We start from the raw sequence: 18,357 nt of genomic DNA, 5'->3' as shown, positions 1-18,357 counted from the left end.
GAGAGGCTTTCAGTATTAATTGTTTTCCATTTTTTTTTTTTTTTTTTTTTTTTTAATTTTAATCTAGTATTCTCCATATTCTATACTCTCTAATATCGCAGTCTGATGTAATGTGTAATCATTTATTTTATGATATTAATCAGTTCTTTTAAGTTTAAATTTACTTTACATATCATTTTTGCTCTGTTCATTGAACTGTTGTTCAGCATTTGTTTAAATTACACACACACACACACACACATATATATATATATATATATATATATATAAAAAAAATAAACATTATTTTTTGTAGTATCAGCTATGGACTCCAGTACATATTCATGTGCCAAAAAAGAAAGCTGGTGTTATATGAATACTCATTCCAAAGGCAGTTCTTTAGTATCATACAAGAAAGGTACACCTGAAGCAAATTTTAAGTCAGGTAACTATTTGTAATAAGCAGTTAAATTATTTATTTCAAAATTGTATTTTTTTCCCAATTTTTTTTATTTATTTTATTATTTTTTTAAAATACTGTATATAGATAAAATTTTGTTTCTCAGAATCTTATTGACATTCTGTTACCAAATGCTTTTGGCTACCTGAAAAGCGGGGTGAGTCAAGAAAGCTTTTATTTTGCATATTCTGAGTTAAACACAAAGGAATTTAGTCTAATCAACATGTTTGCACTTTATGAACACATGCTGTAGTAACTATGAGGTCATTAAAACAGTATTTATTGTATGTCACTAACTAGTTTACCATTAGTCTAGTTATTCCTCTCTTTCATGTTTGGTTGTTGCTTCTCTGATCATTCCTTGGTTTTGTGGATCCTTATGTTTATATCCGGTACACTGCTTTCATCATCATTTTATTAGGAAAACCTTATTTTATTCTTTCATTAAATTTAATACTGCAATTTATGTATATGTCATATGCTTCTCTGTATATTTTGTTTTTAACTAACTTGTACATTTTTCCTAGAAGTATCTTGGATTGTTTACTTAAAGCTTTGAAGGTTACCTTGTTTCACTATAGGAAATGAAACTGTGACATTGGAAGATAGCTGACATTCTGTGTGCATTTATATATACTGTTTATGTTTATGTGTTTATATTTCATCACCTTGGTTTTACTCTATTTCTTATTGTATTGTCAACCTTATCATCATTTTTATGTTTTATAAATGGAAATGGAATTTTTTTTTCATATGTTTTATTGGCTTATTTATTGTTTTTTTCAGTAAAGCTTAAATTTCTATGGAGACTTTTTCTTACCAACCACACTTTTGCCAAATGTGGTACTTTTCAGGAATATATCCCTGCATTTAGTAAGGGATTACTGTTGTTTATAACCTGTGGAATAGAGATGAAGAAAGAAAGGAATTGAAACATTACAAATAAAGAAATATATATTCATAAAATAGTTATTATTATTATGTGCATTTGCTGATGTATTGTCCTCTGTGGCAGTATAGTGCACTCGGCACTCATTTGGAAAGGATGGAGTTCAAGTCCTGTCAATGATTGGAGGAATTTCCAAAGGCCTCTTCTGTTGAGACAGTGGCACAGTCTAAGTCATTAATATGCCTAAAACCTAACAATTGTTAATGTATTATATTATATTCATGTGTTATATCTGCTAATATAAAAAGTATTAAATTTTAATTAATGTTTAAAATAGTTTTGATGAGAACATAAGGTTGATGAGCATTAACACATAATTTGCATGGTTCAGTTTATCAGAGAGAGGTGGTGTTTATAAGTAGCCAGTACTCTTAGCAAATATATATATATATATACACAAGGTGCTACCCAAAAGTTCCCGAAATGTATTTATAAAATAAATTAGACTCGCATGGGCCTTATTCGCCACTGTCACCTTTGAAGTAGTCCCGTTGAGAGTGTAAACACCGATCCCAGTGCTTCTCCCATGATTTGAATGCATCCTGAAAGTCCTTTGTCATAGTGTTCAGCACCGCCTGTGATTCGGTTTGGATATCCTCTACACTGTCAAATCTTCGACCCTTCAGCTTGATTTTCATTCTTGAGAAAAGGAAGAAACTGCAGGGGGCTAAGTCTGGTGAATAAGTGGGGGGACAATTGTTATGTTGTTGGATGCCAAAAACTGAGTCACGTTCTCTGGACATTTGCTCCTGACAGCTTCCCTTAACTGCCTCAAGACATTGCAGTAGAACTTTGCATTGACGGTCTGGCCAGGAGGGATGAATTTCTTATGGATAATCCCGCCAATGTCCAAAAAACAGATAAGCATGGAGTTTACATTGCTCCTCACTTGTCAGGCTTTCTTTGGTCAGGGAAAAGTGGACTCTTCCACTGGGATGATTGTTGCTTGGTTTCTGGGTCATACCCATATACCCAACTCTTGTCACCAGTGACAACCGTAGAAAGGAAGTTTTGATCACTCTTGGCCCGTTCTTGAAGATCTCTGCTAACTTCCATGCAATGCTGCTTTTGGTCTTCACTCAGTAACTGTGGCACGAATTTGGCTGCAATCCTTCTCATGTTCAGCTCATCTGGCAAAATCTGCTGGCACATGCCGTACGATAGTTCTACAATGCCACAAATGTCGTGGATGGTCCACCTGCGGTCTTCACAGATTGCCGCCCAAACTTTTGCTTCATTTTCCAGGGTGGTGCTCAATGATGGATAACCAGAGCGATCGTCATCAAAGCTTGTTTCTACTTCTTATGGGTTTCTGCTGCTCTATCGTTAAGAAGGAAACAAAACTTGATGCGAGCACATTGCTCTCTCACATCAGCCATCACAACATTCGCAAACTATGCGAAACACAACGCCAAAGAACTGCGCATAAATATTCAATGACTCTATCCAGCCCGATGCTACGTGGCACACTTATTCACAAAGGATGCATGCAGTGATACCTAGCTCCACAAGTCTGTACTAGACATAGTTCCCATGCAACATTAAAATTTCAGGAACATTTGGGTAGCACCATGTATATATACTCTCTTTATTTGTATAGAACTTTTTTTTTTTAAAGCATCATGTTCTTATTTTAAACGTTTCTAGTTTTTAAAATTTGATGTTTACCCCTCTAGCGTGTCTCTTTTGGGGATGTATCTGTCTTGTTTAGTTGGCAATTATGATTTTATATATGCATTAAACTTCTGTTATGACACTCTTGCTTCTTATAACACTCTCCCACTCTTAACACTCTTTTCTTCTAGCCTTCTGGTCAATCCAGTGAAGTGCCATGCATTTTTTAATGTATAGAGCACTATCACTTAAAACACTTTCTTGTTTATTTTGCTTTTTTTTAATGTCCCAAGAAGAAATAAACCTGGATATAACTTTCTTTTTTCCTGGATCTTTGAATGAAGAAAGGTCACTCTTTCCATCATGGTGTCCTAGCCATTGTTGCATTCACATGCTCTTCTCAACTTTTTTTTTTTTTTTTTTAATTCAACATTATTTGTCCACTTTCCTTACTGGTATTGTATTCACTGTCTTTGTATGTTCAGAGTGTAGAGTGTGTTTAGTGTCAGATGGCACCAGAAGTTCCTCCATCTCCACGTAGTATACATTGTAGGTGTGAAACAGAACATTGTCAATGCCAGAGGTTATAATGTGTATGGATCTTGTATATGTGTAGTGTCGTGTACTGTTGTTCCTCTGGTCATTTGGCCACTGGGCCCCTCATGGGACCCAATGTTGTATGTTCAGCATATCATAGTATGTTCTTTATATGTTAAAGAACCACTAGGTGGCAGTGATCACAGTGTGCTGAAGTGGGATTTACTCAAAGAGGTAACTACCATTAGGGGTAAAGGGAAGGGTTATTGCTTTCGTAAAGGCGACTACGATGGACTGAGACAGTATTTAAATTCTATACAGTGGGACCAACTGATGATGTTACCAACAGTAAATGCAAAATGGGAAGCATTCAAAGAACTTACCTTGGAAGCTACTAGACTTTACATACCAACTAAGAAATATTGTTCAAGGTTTAGGCCTAAATGGATGTCAGATGAACTGATGAGGCATATGGCAGAGAAGAAACATGCATGGGATACATACAAATTAACACATGACACAGAAGCCTGTGATAGATACAAGTTGATCTGTAACCAAGTTACAAAGGAGGTTAGGTAGGCGAAGGCAGATTACGAGAAATCTTTGGCAAGGGATGCAAAGAAAAACAGCAAAGAGTTCTTTACTTATGTAAACTCTAGAAGGAAGGGGATGAATCAGATTGGTCCACTTGATATCGATGGGTCAGCTGTTGATGATCCTGCTCAGGTAGCTAACAAACTAAATGAATATTTTGCATCGACATTCACACATGAAGAGTTATTTAGCGAGGGGAAAGCCAGAGGTGTATTCAACTCTAGCAGTAAGCTAGAGAATCTTGTAATAACTGAGAGTAAAGTGGAGGAGAAATTGTTGAAGATAAACACAAGAAAGGCACCTGGGGTGGATGGGATCTATCCAGTTATATTAAAGGAGGCAGCAAAGGAAGTAAGCAAACCCTTAGCCATAATTATGAGAGCTTCCTTGGACTCAGGGGAGGTACCCATAGACTGGAGATGTGCAAATGTGACCCCAATTCACAAAGGAGGATCAAAAGCTGACACAAGCAATTATAGACCTGTGAGTTTAACTTCTGTTCCAGGAAAATTAATGGAGGCACTAGTTAAAGAAGCACTGCAGGATCATTTAGACAAGACTTCAGTTATAGCTCGGACACAGCATGGTTTTGTTAAGGGGAAGTCTTGCCTGACCAATTTGATTGGATACTATGATGCAGTCACAAAAGAACTGGATGCAGGGAATAACTTTGATATTATATACTTGGATCTTAGAAAGGGTTTTGATACTGTTGCACATGGAAGACTGCTGCACAAATTGGAGCAGTGTAACATTGGAGGCAAATTGCTGCTGTGGGTAAAGGGGTGGCTGAGGGGGAGAAGACAGAGAGTGGTAATCAATGGACACTGCTCGTCGTGGACTAATGTTATTAGTGGAGTCCCTCAGGGCTCAGTGTTGGGTCCATTATTGTTTTCTGTATTCATAAATGATATTGATGATGGTATATCAAGCTTAATGTCGAAGTTTGCAGACGATACAAAGGTAGGCAGGGTTGTCAAGGACACTACTGACACTATGCTGCTGCAACAGGATCTGGAAAGGTTGAGCAGATGGGCTGAGAGGTGGCAAATGAAGTTTAACATTGACAAATGTAAAGTACTACACATGGGAAACAGCAACCCCAGAACAACGTATCAACTCTGTTGTATTACACTGACAGTGGTAGAGAATGAAAGGGACCTGGGGGTGGTTGTGCAGGCAGAATTGAAGTTCTCTGAGCAGTGCAGACGGGCTGCAAGAGTAGCTCATGGTGTATTGTCAATGATATATAGGAATTTTTCTAGCAGGGATAAGGAGGTGATTATTCCCTTGTATAAGGCAATGGTCAGGCCACACCTAGAGTACTGTATACAGGTCTGGAGGCCTCATTTCAAGAAGGATGTAGAGCTGCTGGAACGAGTACAGAGAAGGGCAACAAGATTAGTGAATGGAACAAAGGGGTGCTCTTATGAAGAAAGGCTTAAGATTTGCAAATTACAGTGTCTGGAGACTAGGCACCAGCGAGGTGATCTGATAGAGGTGTATAAAGCATTGAATGGTTTGAGCATGCTCAATGCTGATGGGATTCTTCCTCTCGCTCAGAATAATCACCTGAGAGGGCATAAATTCAAATTGAGGAAAGACAGATGTAGGATAGACGTGCGGAAATTTGCCTTTAGCCAGCGAGTGGTTGGTTGGTGGAACAGACTTCCATCCCTTGTCGTGGAAGTTGATAGCCTAAATAAGTTTAAGGCTCAGCTGGACAGGCATTTTGAACGAACAGAGGGGTGAAGTGGGAGTGGTGTTTTTTTTTTTTTTTTTTTTTTTTTGGCTGATGCTGCATAAGCTTGCTTTCTTGCATCAAATGCCTCTACTAATGCTAATGCTAATGTTCAGCATAGCATAGCATGGATAAATTTCATTAATAACTATAATTATCTATCTATACATTAAAAAAAGTTTTCCTTTTAGTGATATTTATTCGAGCCAATGGGAGAAGAGGGCGAGGCAATTATGTCACTACAAATGCAATTAATTATTACTGACAGCTGCCTGCAGGGAATCACGTTCACCAACCTCATGCACGTGATTCACTGTCTAACGTTTGATGTTCCATTGTAATGTTTTTTGTATATTAATGAATATTGTATATTTGTAAATACTGTATTTTAAATATTTGTACAGTTTGTAAATATTTGAGTTAAAATATTTTAGTCCTGCTCTTTTCGGGTGCAACAATATTCCTCATGTATTATGGAACCTGAAGCAAAAGGCCTTTTCCTAAGTTGACCTATGTAAACACAGGTAAATAATTACATAGTGATATTGGCTGAAATCCAGTATAGTATACACCACCAGATATTTCAATGAAAGCGAGGAAGACAGCAATAATTGACAGGTGAAGGCACCTCCCTTTTCTGATTGTTTTGTGTCATTGAGGATAGGGGCTTAGCTTAGGTAGGGTATTTATCCCTCCATCCCGCTGTTTTAAAATGGGAAAACGAGTTTCTGATTTAATGTGGGGAAAAACATCCTAGGCATATCAACCTAGGAGGACAGTGGGTGGGGAAAGCAGGCAGTGGCATCTGCTAATCACTGCTTTGTTCCTGTCTGTTTGTTGAAATATGGAAGTTACAACTTGTCAATCACTGCTTTCCCACTGTTTTGCTTGACTGCATGTTAAAGGGTGTACACCATTCTGAATTTTACTGTGATATTTATTCGACCTTGAGAATTCCGCACACTACAAATGCACAGGTAAATAATTACATAGGTCATTTCCTGATTAGATATCGACCAGTACGTTTCGACAGGTGTGTCTTTTACGTAAAAAAGATTTGACTTACTCCATATACCTCTACATTTTATGTAGAAAAGTGTGCGTGGGGGTGGGAAGCAAAGTGAGCAGGGGGCAAAGCCCCCTAGTTATTATTATGCAAAATATTATATTTATCATGTAATACTCAAGATATGTTATTTTAATAAAATTAAATAATATTTTATTATAATAAAATTTAATAAAATCTTTTTTAAATTTTTAATTTTTTAAGAGTAAGCAAAAAAAGTGTTGGAGGTACCTAAAAAGCATGTGTAGTACATTGTGTTTACATTTTCAATGCTTGTAAAAATTACAAAAAAAAAAGAAAAGAAAAAGAAAAAATGAACCAAAAAATCAATATCATGTTTGAAAATATTGGCAAAATATGGAAAATACCTCCAGAAAGGTCAGGGGAACCCACTTATAACACTTTTTCTGCTTTTAGTGCTCTTTACAGCACTCGGGCATCAGTGTTAAAAGAAAAATAAAGTAGGTGCATCTGTAAAAGTATCTAAAAGTATCTGACCATGAATCAGATAGTTTTGTCCTTTAAAACCTTATGAAGTGGAAAGACAACATATTTGTCATTCAGTGCTTTTGAGTTGTTTTAAAATTGTTCTTGCTCATCTTCAGCAGTCACACACGGTTCTCTATTAACAGTAGGTTATGTAATTCTTGTTGTAATGCTATGAGAATTTAAACTAATAGCATGTCTACCTTCTAATACTGCATACTACCATCCAGCAGTTTTTGGCTCATTTTTGGCCCAGGATTAGTAATAATTCTCACTAGTGATAACGTAGTACCGTATTAATTATGTAGAACAATAGTCCTTACATGTAACCTTAAGTTAATTTTTTTCCCTTTAATTATGAAGCAGGTTTATTGATGTACAAACTTTATCATTCAGTTTTTTAAAAGTAAAGACTAGAAATAGCTTAAAATTGTTCCCTCTTTGATGCCATCCATTAATTTTAATAATATAAAGGATATAATTATGAAAAATTTATATATATTTTTTTTTAATTGCAAAAGTGTAACACTTTTTTAGCATCTTTCTTGGCTAAGAAATGCAAGAAATGGTGCTTGCACAGGTAAGCACCATTCATTTAAAAAAAAAAAAAAAACAGGTAAAGCAGTTTCAAATAAAAGAGATTGTTTGTTCTTTTTTAATTTTAGCATTATTTTAGTTTTTAATAAATTTTTTTTAATAAAGTTGGTTTTGCCAAAAAGTGGGTGGAAAAACTTCCAGTGTTAGCATAATGTGTTAATAATAAAATATGCAGACCAACAGGGAAAATTATAATTTTTATGGCCCTACTAGTGATAATGTATGGCTTCAAAATAAAAAAGGCAGATTGAACAGCAAAATGATAATGAAAGAATGCTAAATTTCTTGAAGTCGTCACTTTGTAGAATTTTTTTTTGTTATGAAATTTGGCAGTTAATTGACAGGTAATTTGATAGCACTTGTTTGACAGTTAAAGCAGTAAAATCAGTAATATCTGATGGAGCCTTTCCTAAGTTTCAGAAAATGTATACTCAGATTAGTTACCTTCCCAAAAAATAGAATGCTTTCCCATATGTTGTAAATATTTCCTTATGTGAAAATTTCACTCTGCATCTGAGTTCTCTCACTACCCTAACATGTTTTCACGCTCATTGAATTGATATTTTGTCAGGGGAATGGGTTGAGAGCTCCCAATACTTTCATCCACACACCATGGAAATTTTCCAGTGTTCTGGAATTGGAGGAGTTTCAGTGTTCTAGAACCCATTTCACTTATGTAGTCTTACCTGATTTTGGTGCTGTTAACTGATTATAAATAATTTTTCATATGTAAATTAAATGATATAAGGATGCAGAATGGATAATTAATAAACCAGGTACTGCACTGTGTCTAAGGATTTATTTTCATACATTTTGATGCAGTTGGCTAGGGGTGTATTCAGGGATGGGCAGAGGAAGCATATGCCCCCCCCCCCACCAAAAATTTTAAATTAAGAAAAAGGAAGCATTCACAGGAAGCATTCTAAAGCAAAAACTCAAAAGCCTGGTCACCATGCTCCCCCTTATGATGATACTGGAATACGCCACTGCAGTTGGCAGTGGACATATGTAACTAATTAATAAGTAGGTTTATAAGCATTTGCTATTCATTTTTTCGTTTATATTATTGTTAAATACATAGATAAAATACAAAGAGCAACAGGACACTGTACAGAAAAAACAGATATGATGTGTATGCCAATACTAATAAGGTTTTTTTATATAGATTCTATTCATTTTGAATAAAAATTCTTTAATGTGAAAAATCATAAACATTATATCACATGGTTTGTCAGATTTTTTTCTGAAAATTTGACTTATATTTCAGACTATATATCTTCAGTTACTCCAATGTCTCCTTATGTTGAGAAACAGAAACTTCACACATTTAGTACTTCAACACCCAAAGTAAGTGCTATTTTAAAATATTCCATAAAATGTTATGATGTTAGGCACTAAATTAAGTGAACAGTGATGAAAATGAACATGAAATGTTTATTTACCAAAATGAAACAAATTACTAATTAAGATGTGTCTCAGCAGTTCAGTAGAAAATTAAGTGAGCCACTGTGACATGTCTTAACTAGAGTTTTTAATTGTGTTAGTAGATGGTCAGCCTTCTTGATTAAAGGACTGGACTTTAATTGCCTTCTGCAAATGTGTCAGCGTGTCATAGAATCTTTGAACATTGGTTGTTGTACCAACTGAAAATGGATGATAGCAGTCTGTAATGTGGTCACAAATGTTGGTATTGTTTTACCTGCATTTGGTATGAACCAGGTCTTTCTAGTTTGTGGAGAGGAGGGATGCCTTTGCTGCATGGTAATATAGTTAACTTTTAGAATGTAATGCACTATGATTTATTTCCCACAACAATACTATGACTCCTCCTCTGGAACAATAACTGCTATAGAAGGAATGGGCAACCCACAGCATGGGTTGTCCATCAAATTCTGACCATGGGTCCTTTTCATATTACAGTCCATGATTAACTACAAAAAAAGTTGGTATACAAGTTAGTGTTTTCTCCCACCCCACTGAATTTGGAAATATCCTCACACCTAATCATTCCCATCAGTGGTCTCTAAAATGTCCATAACCAGGAGTGCCTATAAATATGAGTATTGAGATACTTAAAATTAAAAAAAAAATAAAACAAATTTGAATCTGACAGACCATAACTTCCAAAATAACTTGAAAGTAGTCACAACAAAGCATTTCATCAAATATTGGCACTCTTGTGAAAAATGTTGAAGTCCAAATATTTTACTTTAATGCAATATTTTATTTGTTTATATCTTATGTTATTATGCAATAATTTTATATATCATGATTTATATTTATATTCCATTTACAATAATTCTGTGTTTCATTAAACCATCCTTGTAAGAATTGTACTTAAAGAAGTATTTTGCATTTCATTTCTCTATAGGTTCCTGTTTCTTTTTAATTCTATTTATTCATTATATTTGTAAGATATATATATATACAAAGGGTACTAGGAAAGTTTTGCAATATGATGCAACAATGAATCACAGGAAGCTGCTTGTTGCTGCATGTTGAGACATGTTCATACGTGCATAGTAGCCGCCGCGCCAAGTCGATGGGCTCAGTTATGCATTAGTAGTGAGAGTGTAAAGTGCTTGCGATGGCATCGTGGTCACGAAATGAGATAAGGACAGTTTTGCGGTATGATTTCGTGCGTGGTTTAACCATACACCAGTGCTTAGAAGAAATGACTCTTGCACTAGATGATGATTGTCCACATCGTACAACGATATTCAGGCGGTATAGAGAATTCCAAAGGGGAAATTTCACTCTGGAGGATTCTGAGAGGCCGGGAAGGCCACGAACGTCAGTTACGGAGGAAAACGTTACTGCTGTGAGGAAAATGCTTGACGAAAACAGGCGAGTGACCTACCAACAGATAGAGGATACTTTGGGCCTAAATTCACCAGCAATTCGTTCGATTCTGCAAGATCATTTGCACGTGAAGAAACTTTGTTCTCTCTGGGTGCCGCATCAACTGACTGAAGAGCAGATGACACGACATGTGACTTGGTGCCGGGAGATGTTAAAAAAGTTTGATAAGGGACAATCTCGGTATGTGAACAACATCGTGACAGGTGACGAGACTTGGCTGTACTATTACGATCTGCCGACCAAGGCTCAAAACAAAGTTTGGGTCTTTGATGATGACGACACACCCGTAATTGTCAGAAAATCCCGATCTGTAAAGAAGAAAATGATAGCTGTATTTTTCAAATCGAGTGGAATTGTGGAACGTGTCGTTTTGGACACGCAGAAGACAGTCACAGCTAAGTAGTATACTGAACAATGCTTGCCTAAAGTCATTGGATCTATGAAGAACCTGCGGCCAAAGTCAAGAATGGACACCTGGTACCTCCATCACGAAAATGCTCCAGCTCACCGTGCCAAAGCCTGGACCGAATATTTGACCACGACAGGACTGAAACTTCTCGAGCACCCTCCCTACAGTCCAGACCTTGCTCCCTGCGACTTTGCACTGTTCCCGCATGTGAAAATGAAGCTAAAAGGGAGGCGGTTTTCCAGTGATGAGGACCTTCTACGGGCTTGGGACAACGAGTGTGCTTTACTCCCTAGTGAAACTTGGCAGAACTGGTTTAAAGATTGGTTTCAGAGGATGGAGAGGTGTATTGAATGTAGAGGAAATTACTTTGAAAAAATTAAATAAACAAAGCTGTATTGCAAAACTTTCCTAGTACCCTTTGTATATTACAAATAAGAATAGTTTATATATATATATATATATATATATATATGGTATTTCATAATGTGTGGACTATGGTTTCAAGATCAATTCAGAAAAACAATTTTTAAAAACCAATTCTGAATAGTTTATAAAAAAGATTATAAACTATAAACTCTATTTATCAGTTTATATAAACTAATTCTGAATCGTTACAGAATTATGGATGATTGAATTTTAAAAGAAGGCTGCAGAATTTTCAATGGTAAAAAATAATGAAATAATAAGAATAATTAGCCACACACTTAGGCCCAGTGAGGGCATGAGGTTTAGTGAGATATAAGTACATTTAAGGTTTCATCGGGGCCTCAACGAGGCCCAGATTAAACCTTAACGTTGCATTTTCGAAGTAATCAAATTCACTTTTAATAATTAACAAACAAATGCTATAAATTTAAAATAATAAAAATATATTTTTTTTATTGACTGAATATGTTCGAATTGATTGTTTCTTTTTAGCCTTCAAATCTACATGTGGACAAGAAGAGACCTCCCCTTGTATTTGTGACCTGCACTTTGCAGTCAGGCCACATACTAGTTCTTGCACAATATGTAATAAAATGTTTATTCATACTTGATACATGCTTGGCTTTTTTTTTTTTTTTTTAACCATTGTAAACTGAGTTTATTGATTAAATATGTTAGAATTGACTTGTTGCTTTTAGCTTTCACATCTATATGTGGACAAGAGAGGGCCCCCCCCCTTGTGTTTGTGGTTTTCACTTTGCAGTGGGGCCACATACTGGTTCTTGATACCCCTGCACAATATCTAATAAAATGTTTATTCATACTTGGTACATATTTGCTTTCCACTTCAACAACATCAAATGGAAGTTCGTTCCTGCATTCAATCACTTGTTGGCTAAGGGAAAACTTCGGCACATCTATTCTGCAACTATTCTTCCTCATTGTGAATTTATGCCCCCCCGTGTGCATAATCTGGCAAGAGGAATCTCACCAGCATTGAGCTTACTCAATTCATTCAAAGCCTTAAATACCTCAATCAGATCACCTTTCAGGTGCTTAGTCTCCAGACACTGCAATTTGCAAAAATGAAGCCTTTTTTGGTAAGAGAACTCCTTTGTTCTCCTCATCAATCTCATTGCCCTTCTATGTACCCACTCCAGCAGCTCAACATCCTTCTCAAAAGGAGGCCTCCAGACCTGTATGCAATATTCAAGGTGTGGTCTGACCATTGCCTTATACAATGGAATAATCATCTCCTTATCCCTGCTATCAAAATTCCTCTATATCATTGACAAAACCTCATGTGCTGTTCTGGCAACCTGTCTGCAATGCTCGTAGAATTTCATATCTGACTGTGCAATTACATCAACCAGGTCTTTTTCATTTTCCATTGCACTGAGTGTGGTGCAACACAGTTGATTCATTAATCTGGGATTACTGCTATCACATGCAGCACTTTAAATTTGTCAATGTTAAGCCTCAATTGCCATTTCTCAGCCCCAACTACCTAATTTTTCTAAATCTTGTTGCAATACTATACTATCATTATTCTAATTAAAAACCCTACCAAACTTTGTATCATCCGCAGATTTGGACATTAAGCCTGATATACCTTCGTCAATATCATTAATAAATACAGAAAAAAAACAATGGGCCCAGCACCGAACTCATGGGGGACTCCATTGATAACATTAGTCCATGAAGAGCAGTGTCCATTGATAACAACTCTCTCTTGTCTTCTCCCACTCATCCATCCATTTGTACATAGTGGTAAATTGTCATTAATGCCACATTGCCCAAGTTTGAACAGCAGTCGTTTAGCATTAGCAGAGGCATATGATGCAAGAAAGAAAGCTTATACATCAGCAAAAAAAAAAAAAAAAAACACACTTCTCATTTCACCCATTCATTCACTCCAAATGTTTAGAATTTTTTCTGTTGGTAACATCATCAGTTGGTCCCACTGTATAGAATTTAAAAAAAATCTCTGAGAACACTATAGTCACCTTTTCGAAAGCAAAAACCATTCCTTTAGCCTTGATGGTAGTTACACCCTTAAGTAATTCCCATATCAGTACATTGTTATCACTGTCACCCAGTGGTTCCTTTATCTGAAAATTCTTAATGCATGAATAATCACTGCTGATAATCAGATCAAGAGTATTACTCCCTCTACTTGCATCTTGAACATGCTGCTGTAGAAAACAGTCATCCAGTAAATCCACAAAAGTCTTGCTAGTGTGTGTGAGTGATCAACCCACAAGTTCCAGTTAATATCCGGGAAGTTAAAATTCCCAGTTTTGAGACATTCTGATTTACTGGCTCACTATTTTTCTCTATACTTGTTCATTGTACTCATCAGAGGCATTTATTCTATAACACACTCCTACCTTCATTTTTGCTTTCCCAGCACTTATTTCACACCCAACTGACTTAACTTTGCACTGTCCACCAATGTCAACTGGATGCACTGGCTTAATTTTATGTATTTTTTGACTAACAGAATAATCCTTCCTTCCTTTCTGTCCTGTCTATCCTTTTTGTACACATTTTACTCCCCAAATTCCAATTCTGCATTCCTTATATCTGTGTGACACCATGTCTCTTTATATCCCAACAATATCCACCTTTGATGTCTTAACTAGCACTTCAATTTCATCAAACTTGCCATTAAAGCCACATGGCTTGAGTTTGAACAGCAGTCTTTTATGTGCAACAGTATCAAAAGCCTTCCTGAAATCCAAGTGTATGACGTCAAAATTATTTTTAACATCCAGGTCCTTGGTCATTGCACCATAGAACTGATCAGATTGGTTAGACAAGATGGCCCTTAACAAATAGTAGTAGTAGTAGTAGAAGCATGTAATGCAAGAAAGCAAGCTTATGTAGCATCAGCCAAAAAAAAACCATTTCACACATCCATTCCCTCAGAAAGTTTGTCCATTTCCATGCAATGATTTCAGCATAATTGCATGCTTGTCCAGATAGTTCATTAGACGCCTCTGTAGCCAGGTGGGAAGGAGCAGCAGTGCGTAGCACACTCTTCTTGATTAGACCGGGGTTCGAGCCCATCACCACCAAATGTGGAGGATGTGGAAAGGCCAGGGAATGGCCACCGCATATCCTGGAGCAATATGGCCTTAGTTGCTAATGCTCCTAAAAACCAACTAACAAACAAAACAGATAGTCCATTATTTTCCCTGGAGTAGACATTAAGCTAAAAGGTTTATAAATACTCATGTTGCCTTTGATCCCCCTTTGGGTATACATCCACCCATCTGCAGTACATAGTGACCTCCCGTGAATCCAGGGATGCTTTTGTAATTCTGACTAAAGGTTTGCTTACCTCCTTTGCTGCCTCTCTTAATATAATTCGATAGATCCCATCCACTCCAGGTGCTTTTCTAACATTTACCTTAGCAATTTCTCTTCCATTAGTTGTTCTCTCCTCAGTTATTACAAAATCGTTTAGATCCCTGGTAGAGTTTGAAAAACTTCTGGTATTTTCCCCTAAACAGTTCCAGATGCATAAATGTAGTTGCAAAATACTTATTCAGCTTATCAGCTATCTGAGCAGGATCATCAACAGTTTTTTCTTGAATTCATTCAAACTACTCACTTTTACATCAGATGGAAGTTTGTTCCATTTAACTATGCACCATCTGAAGGCAAACTCCACACATCTATACTGCAACCATCCTTCCTCTGTTTGAATTTATGCTCCCTCGTGTTTATTCTTAGCAAGAGGAAAAATACCATCAGAATTGAGCTTTCTCAGACCATTAAACACCTCAATCAGATCACCTTGCAAGTGCCTCTGCTCCAGATGCTGCAATTTGCAGTATAGAAGCCTTTCTTGGTATGACCACCCTTTTGGCCCCTTCGCCAATCTTGTTGTCCTTCTTTGCACCTGTTCCAGCAGATCTAAATCTTTCCTAAAATGAGCCCTCCAGACTTGTATGTAGTACTCAAGATGCATCTTAACCATTGTCTTGTACAGTGAGGTAATCACCTTATTCCTGCTAGCATAGTTCCTCTATATCATTGACAAAACTCCATGTGCTGTCCTGGCAGCCTATCTGCATTTCCCAGAGAACTTCATATCTGACTGCAGAATTACCCCTGGGTCTTTTTTTATTTTCCACTACCCTAAGTATAGTGGTATATTAATTTGGGATTGGTGCTACCCATATGCAGTAAGGCGCTTCCGTAGCCAGGTGGGAAGGAGCAGCAGTGCGTAGTACACGCTTCTTGATTAGACCGGGGTTCGAGCCCGTCACCACCAAATACGGAGGATGCGAAAAGGTCAGGGAATGACCACCGCATATCCTGGAGAAATATGGCCTTAGTTGCTAATGCTCCCAAAAAACAAAAACAGCCAGAAAATAAGAGTCTTTGTGTGTGAATTGAGAATAAAAAACAAAATTTAAGTTGAAACATTTATGAAACAATGTTCTACCGTAGCACAATAATACATTGGATTCCGGTTATTTGGGACACATAGTGTGCATAGTGTTAGGGTCGGGCGCCACCTGTGGTTTCCCACATCTGCGCCATATGTACACTGTGAAGAAATACAGAACACTGTAAATGTTCTGTATTTCAGAACAAAATATATATATATATATATTTTTAGGCCTGACGTAGCCCAGTGGTCAGGAGCGAGAGTGCATAGCACGCGTTCCTTGAGTGGACCGGGGTTAAAGCCCGTGACTACTAAATACGATAAATATTTGTATCGACGATTTATTGTAAACTCTACTGACTTGGTTGTCGTGCCGGAGTATAAACAGAAAATTTACCTTGCATTTGTCATTGTTAAACTTCAGCTGTCATTTTTCAGCCCATCTGCCTAATTTTTTTAGATCTTGTTGTAGTAGCTCACCTTGATTATTGTGTAAAGAACATAAGCATAAAAAGTACATATTTCTATTATAGCAATTACTGTCAGGGAGAATTCACATATTTAAGAAATATAATGATACATCCAATATATAATTAAGGTAGTGGGTATTAGAGATATTACAAGGATTACCTTGTTTGGATAAAAATAGGTATAGGCATAATATTAAGTTTATTTTCAAAAATTCCAAGGTGGAATTTTTGAATATTAAACTGTATTTGTATTAAACTGTATAAGGTGATTATGATATCTGATATTATCAGAGATCAGATATCATAGATATTATGATATCTGATATTAGCATTATAATGGATTATGCATGGTGTCTCCATAGCCAGGAGGGCAGGAGCAGCAGTGCGTAGCACACGCTTCTTGATTAGACTGGGGTTCGAGCCCATGACCACCAAATACGGAGGATGTGGAAAGGTCAGGGAATGACCACCACATATTCCCCGAGCAATATGGCCTTAGTTGCTAATGCTTCTGAAAACCAAATAACAACAACCACAGCATGCTTGGTTTTCAAGCACTTCACAAGGGCCTCCCTTCATATGGACATCCCTTTTCTATTTTCACTAGTTGAGTCATTAGACCCTTTCAAGAAGCTCAAGCTTAGTGACAGATCTGTTAGGAACTACATAATGTAATTGGTCTATTGGAATAGCCTAATATTTGTTCAGAGTAATTTGCAGCAGGACTTTTTCAAGAGTTTGGGCTATTGTTTTTAGTATGTTATGGTTTCATAGTATGACATAAGGAATTTTTTGTATGAGAATTTACAGCATGATTACTCCACTTTATTATTAATATGGCTGTAAATACTCACTGCCTTTCTGATATTGAGTGAGATACATTCATGTTCCATTTTTAACTTTGTGTGCAGCTGTTCTTCTTAGAGATTGCTAGATGTTAAAAGATTTTTGGTTTTCTTTGACTATGAAGAAATGTATTACACCATATTCTTGCAGTGTAGAATTTTAATTTTGTTTTCTACTGTTCAAAACACATCTGATATGTAGGTTTTTGGGTTTTTTTGACTATGAAGAAATGTATTACACCATATTCTTGCAGTGTAGAATTTTAATTTTGTTTTCTACTGTCTAAAACACATCTGATATGTAGAAACCACTACTATATCCGTGGTTCATTAATTGCCTGCTGCAGTTAATGAACCATGCCTGAAACCATGTTAAGTCAAGACCACATTACACACACACACACACACACACACACACACACACACACACACACACACACACACACACACACACACACACACACACACACTATCGTGGTTCATTGATAGTGTGTATCACTTTACAATATTATACCCCCTCCCCCCATTCAAAGGTTATATTTATTCCAAGTTATAACAGTTGAATGTGGACAAATTATATAATACAGGGTGTTTTAATTCAAAGGCACTGGAATCTATTTCGCTTATTTTTAAGTTTCGGATATTTGTTGTCTGGACCTTTATTGTTGTATTTGGGCAGAAATTATTTTAATTTGATGCTAAAATTGGACTTGGTATTACTATTTAGAGTTTACAATTTCTAAATTCAGATTTTTCCTAATCAACTGCTTTTTTCTTAATGCAGAAAACAATCAATTGATAGGCAAAATTTAAATTAACTTATGGGAAAAGGTGTTCCCTGCCTTCAGTTTATTCTAATAAACTTGCTGAATAAGAAAAATGCAGTTAAGAAAAATTAAGTTTAGAAATTGTAAAAT

At 36.4% G+C, this 18,357-nt stretch overlaps 1 protein-coding gene across 2 annotated transcripts in view; it reads left to right on the top strand.

Annotated features, from left to right (window-relative positions):
- The first annotated feature begins 326 nt into the window (after positions 1 to 326).
- Positions 327 to 18,357, top strand: part of LOC150082171 (uncharacterized) — a 324,507-nt gene continuing 306,476 nt past the window's right edge. For both annotated transcript variants that reach the window (XM_090380026.1, XM_090380025.1), the window contains exons 1-2: positions 327 to 424; positions 9,291 to 9,370. In XM_090380026.1, coding sequence (XP_090236152.1) covers positions 352 to 424; positions 9,291 to 9,370 — 153 coding nt within the window. In that variant the 5' untranslated portion in view covers positions 327 to 351. The remainder of the gene's footprint in view (positions 425 to 9,290; positions 9,371 to 18,357) is intronic.

This window comes from Mastigoproctus giganteus, chromosome 8 (assembly GCF_048544385.1).
Source record: "Mastigoproctus giganteus isolate SK-2022 chromosome 8, ASM4854438v1, whole genome shotgun sequence".
In the NCBI taxonomy this organism is placed as follows: Eukaryota; Metazoa; Arthropoda; class Arachnida; order Uropygi; family Thelyphonidae; genus Mastigoproctus; species Mastigoproctus giganteus.
Note: the sequence above shows the minus strand (reverse complement) of the source record. Positions and strands in the feature narration are given on the sequence as shown.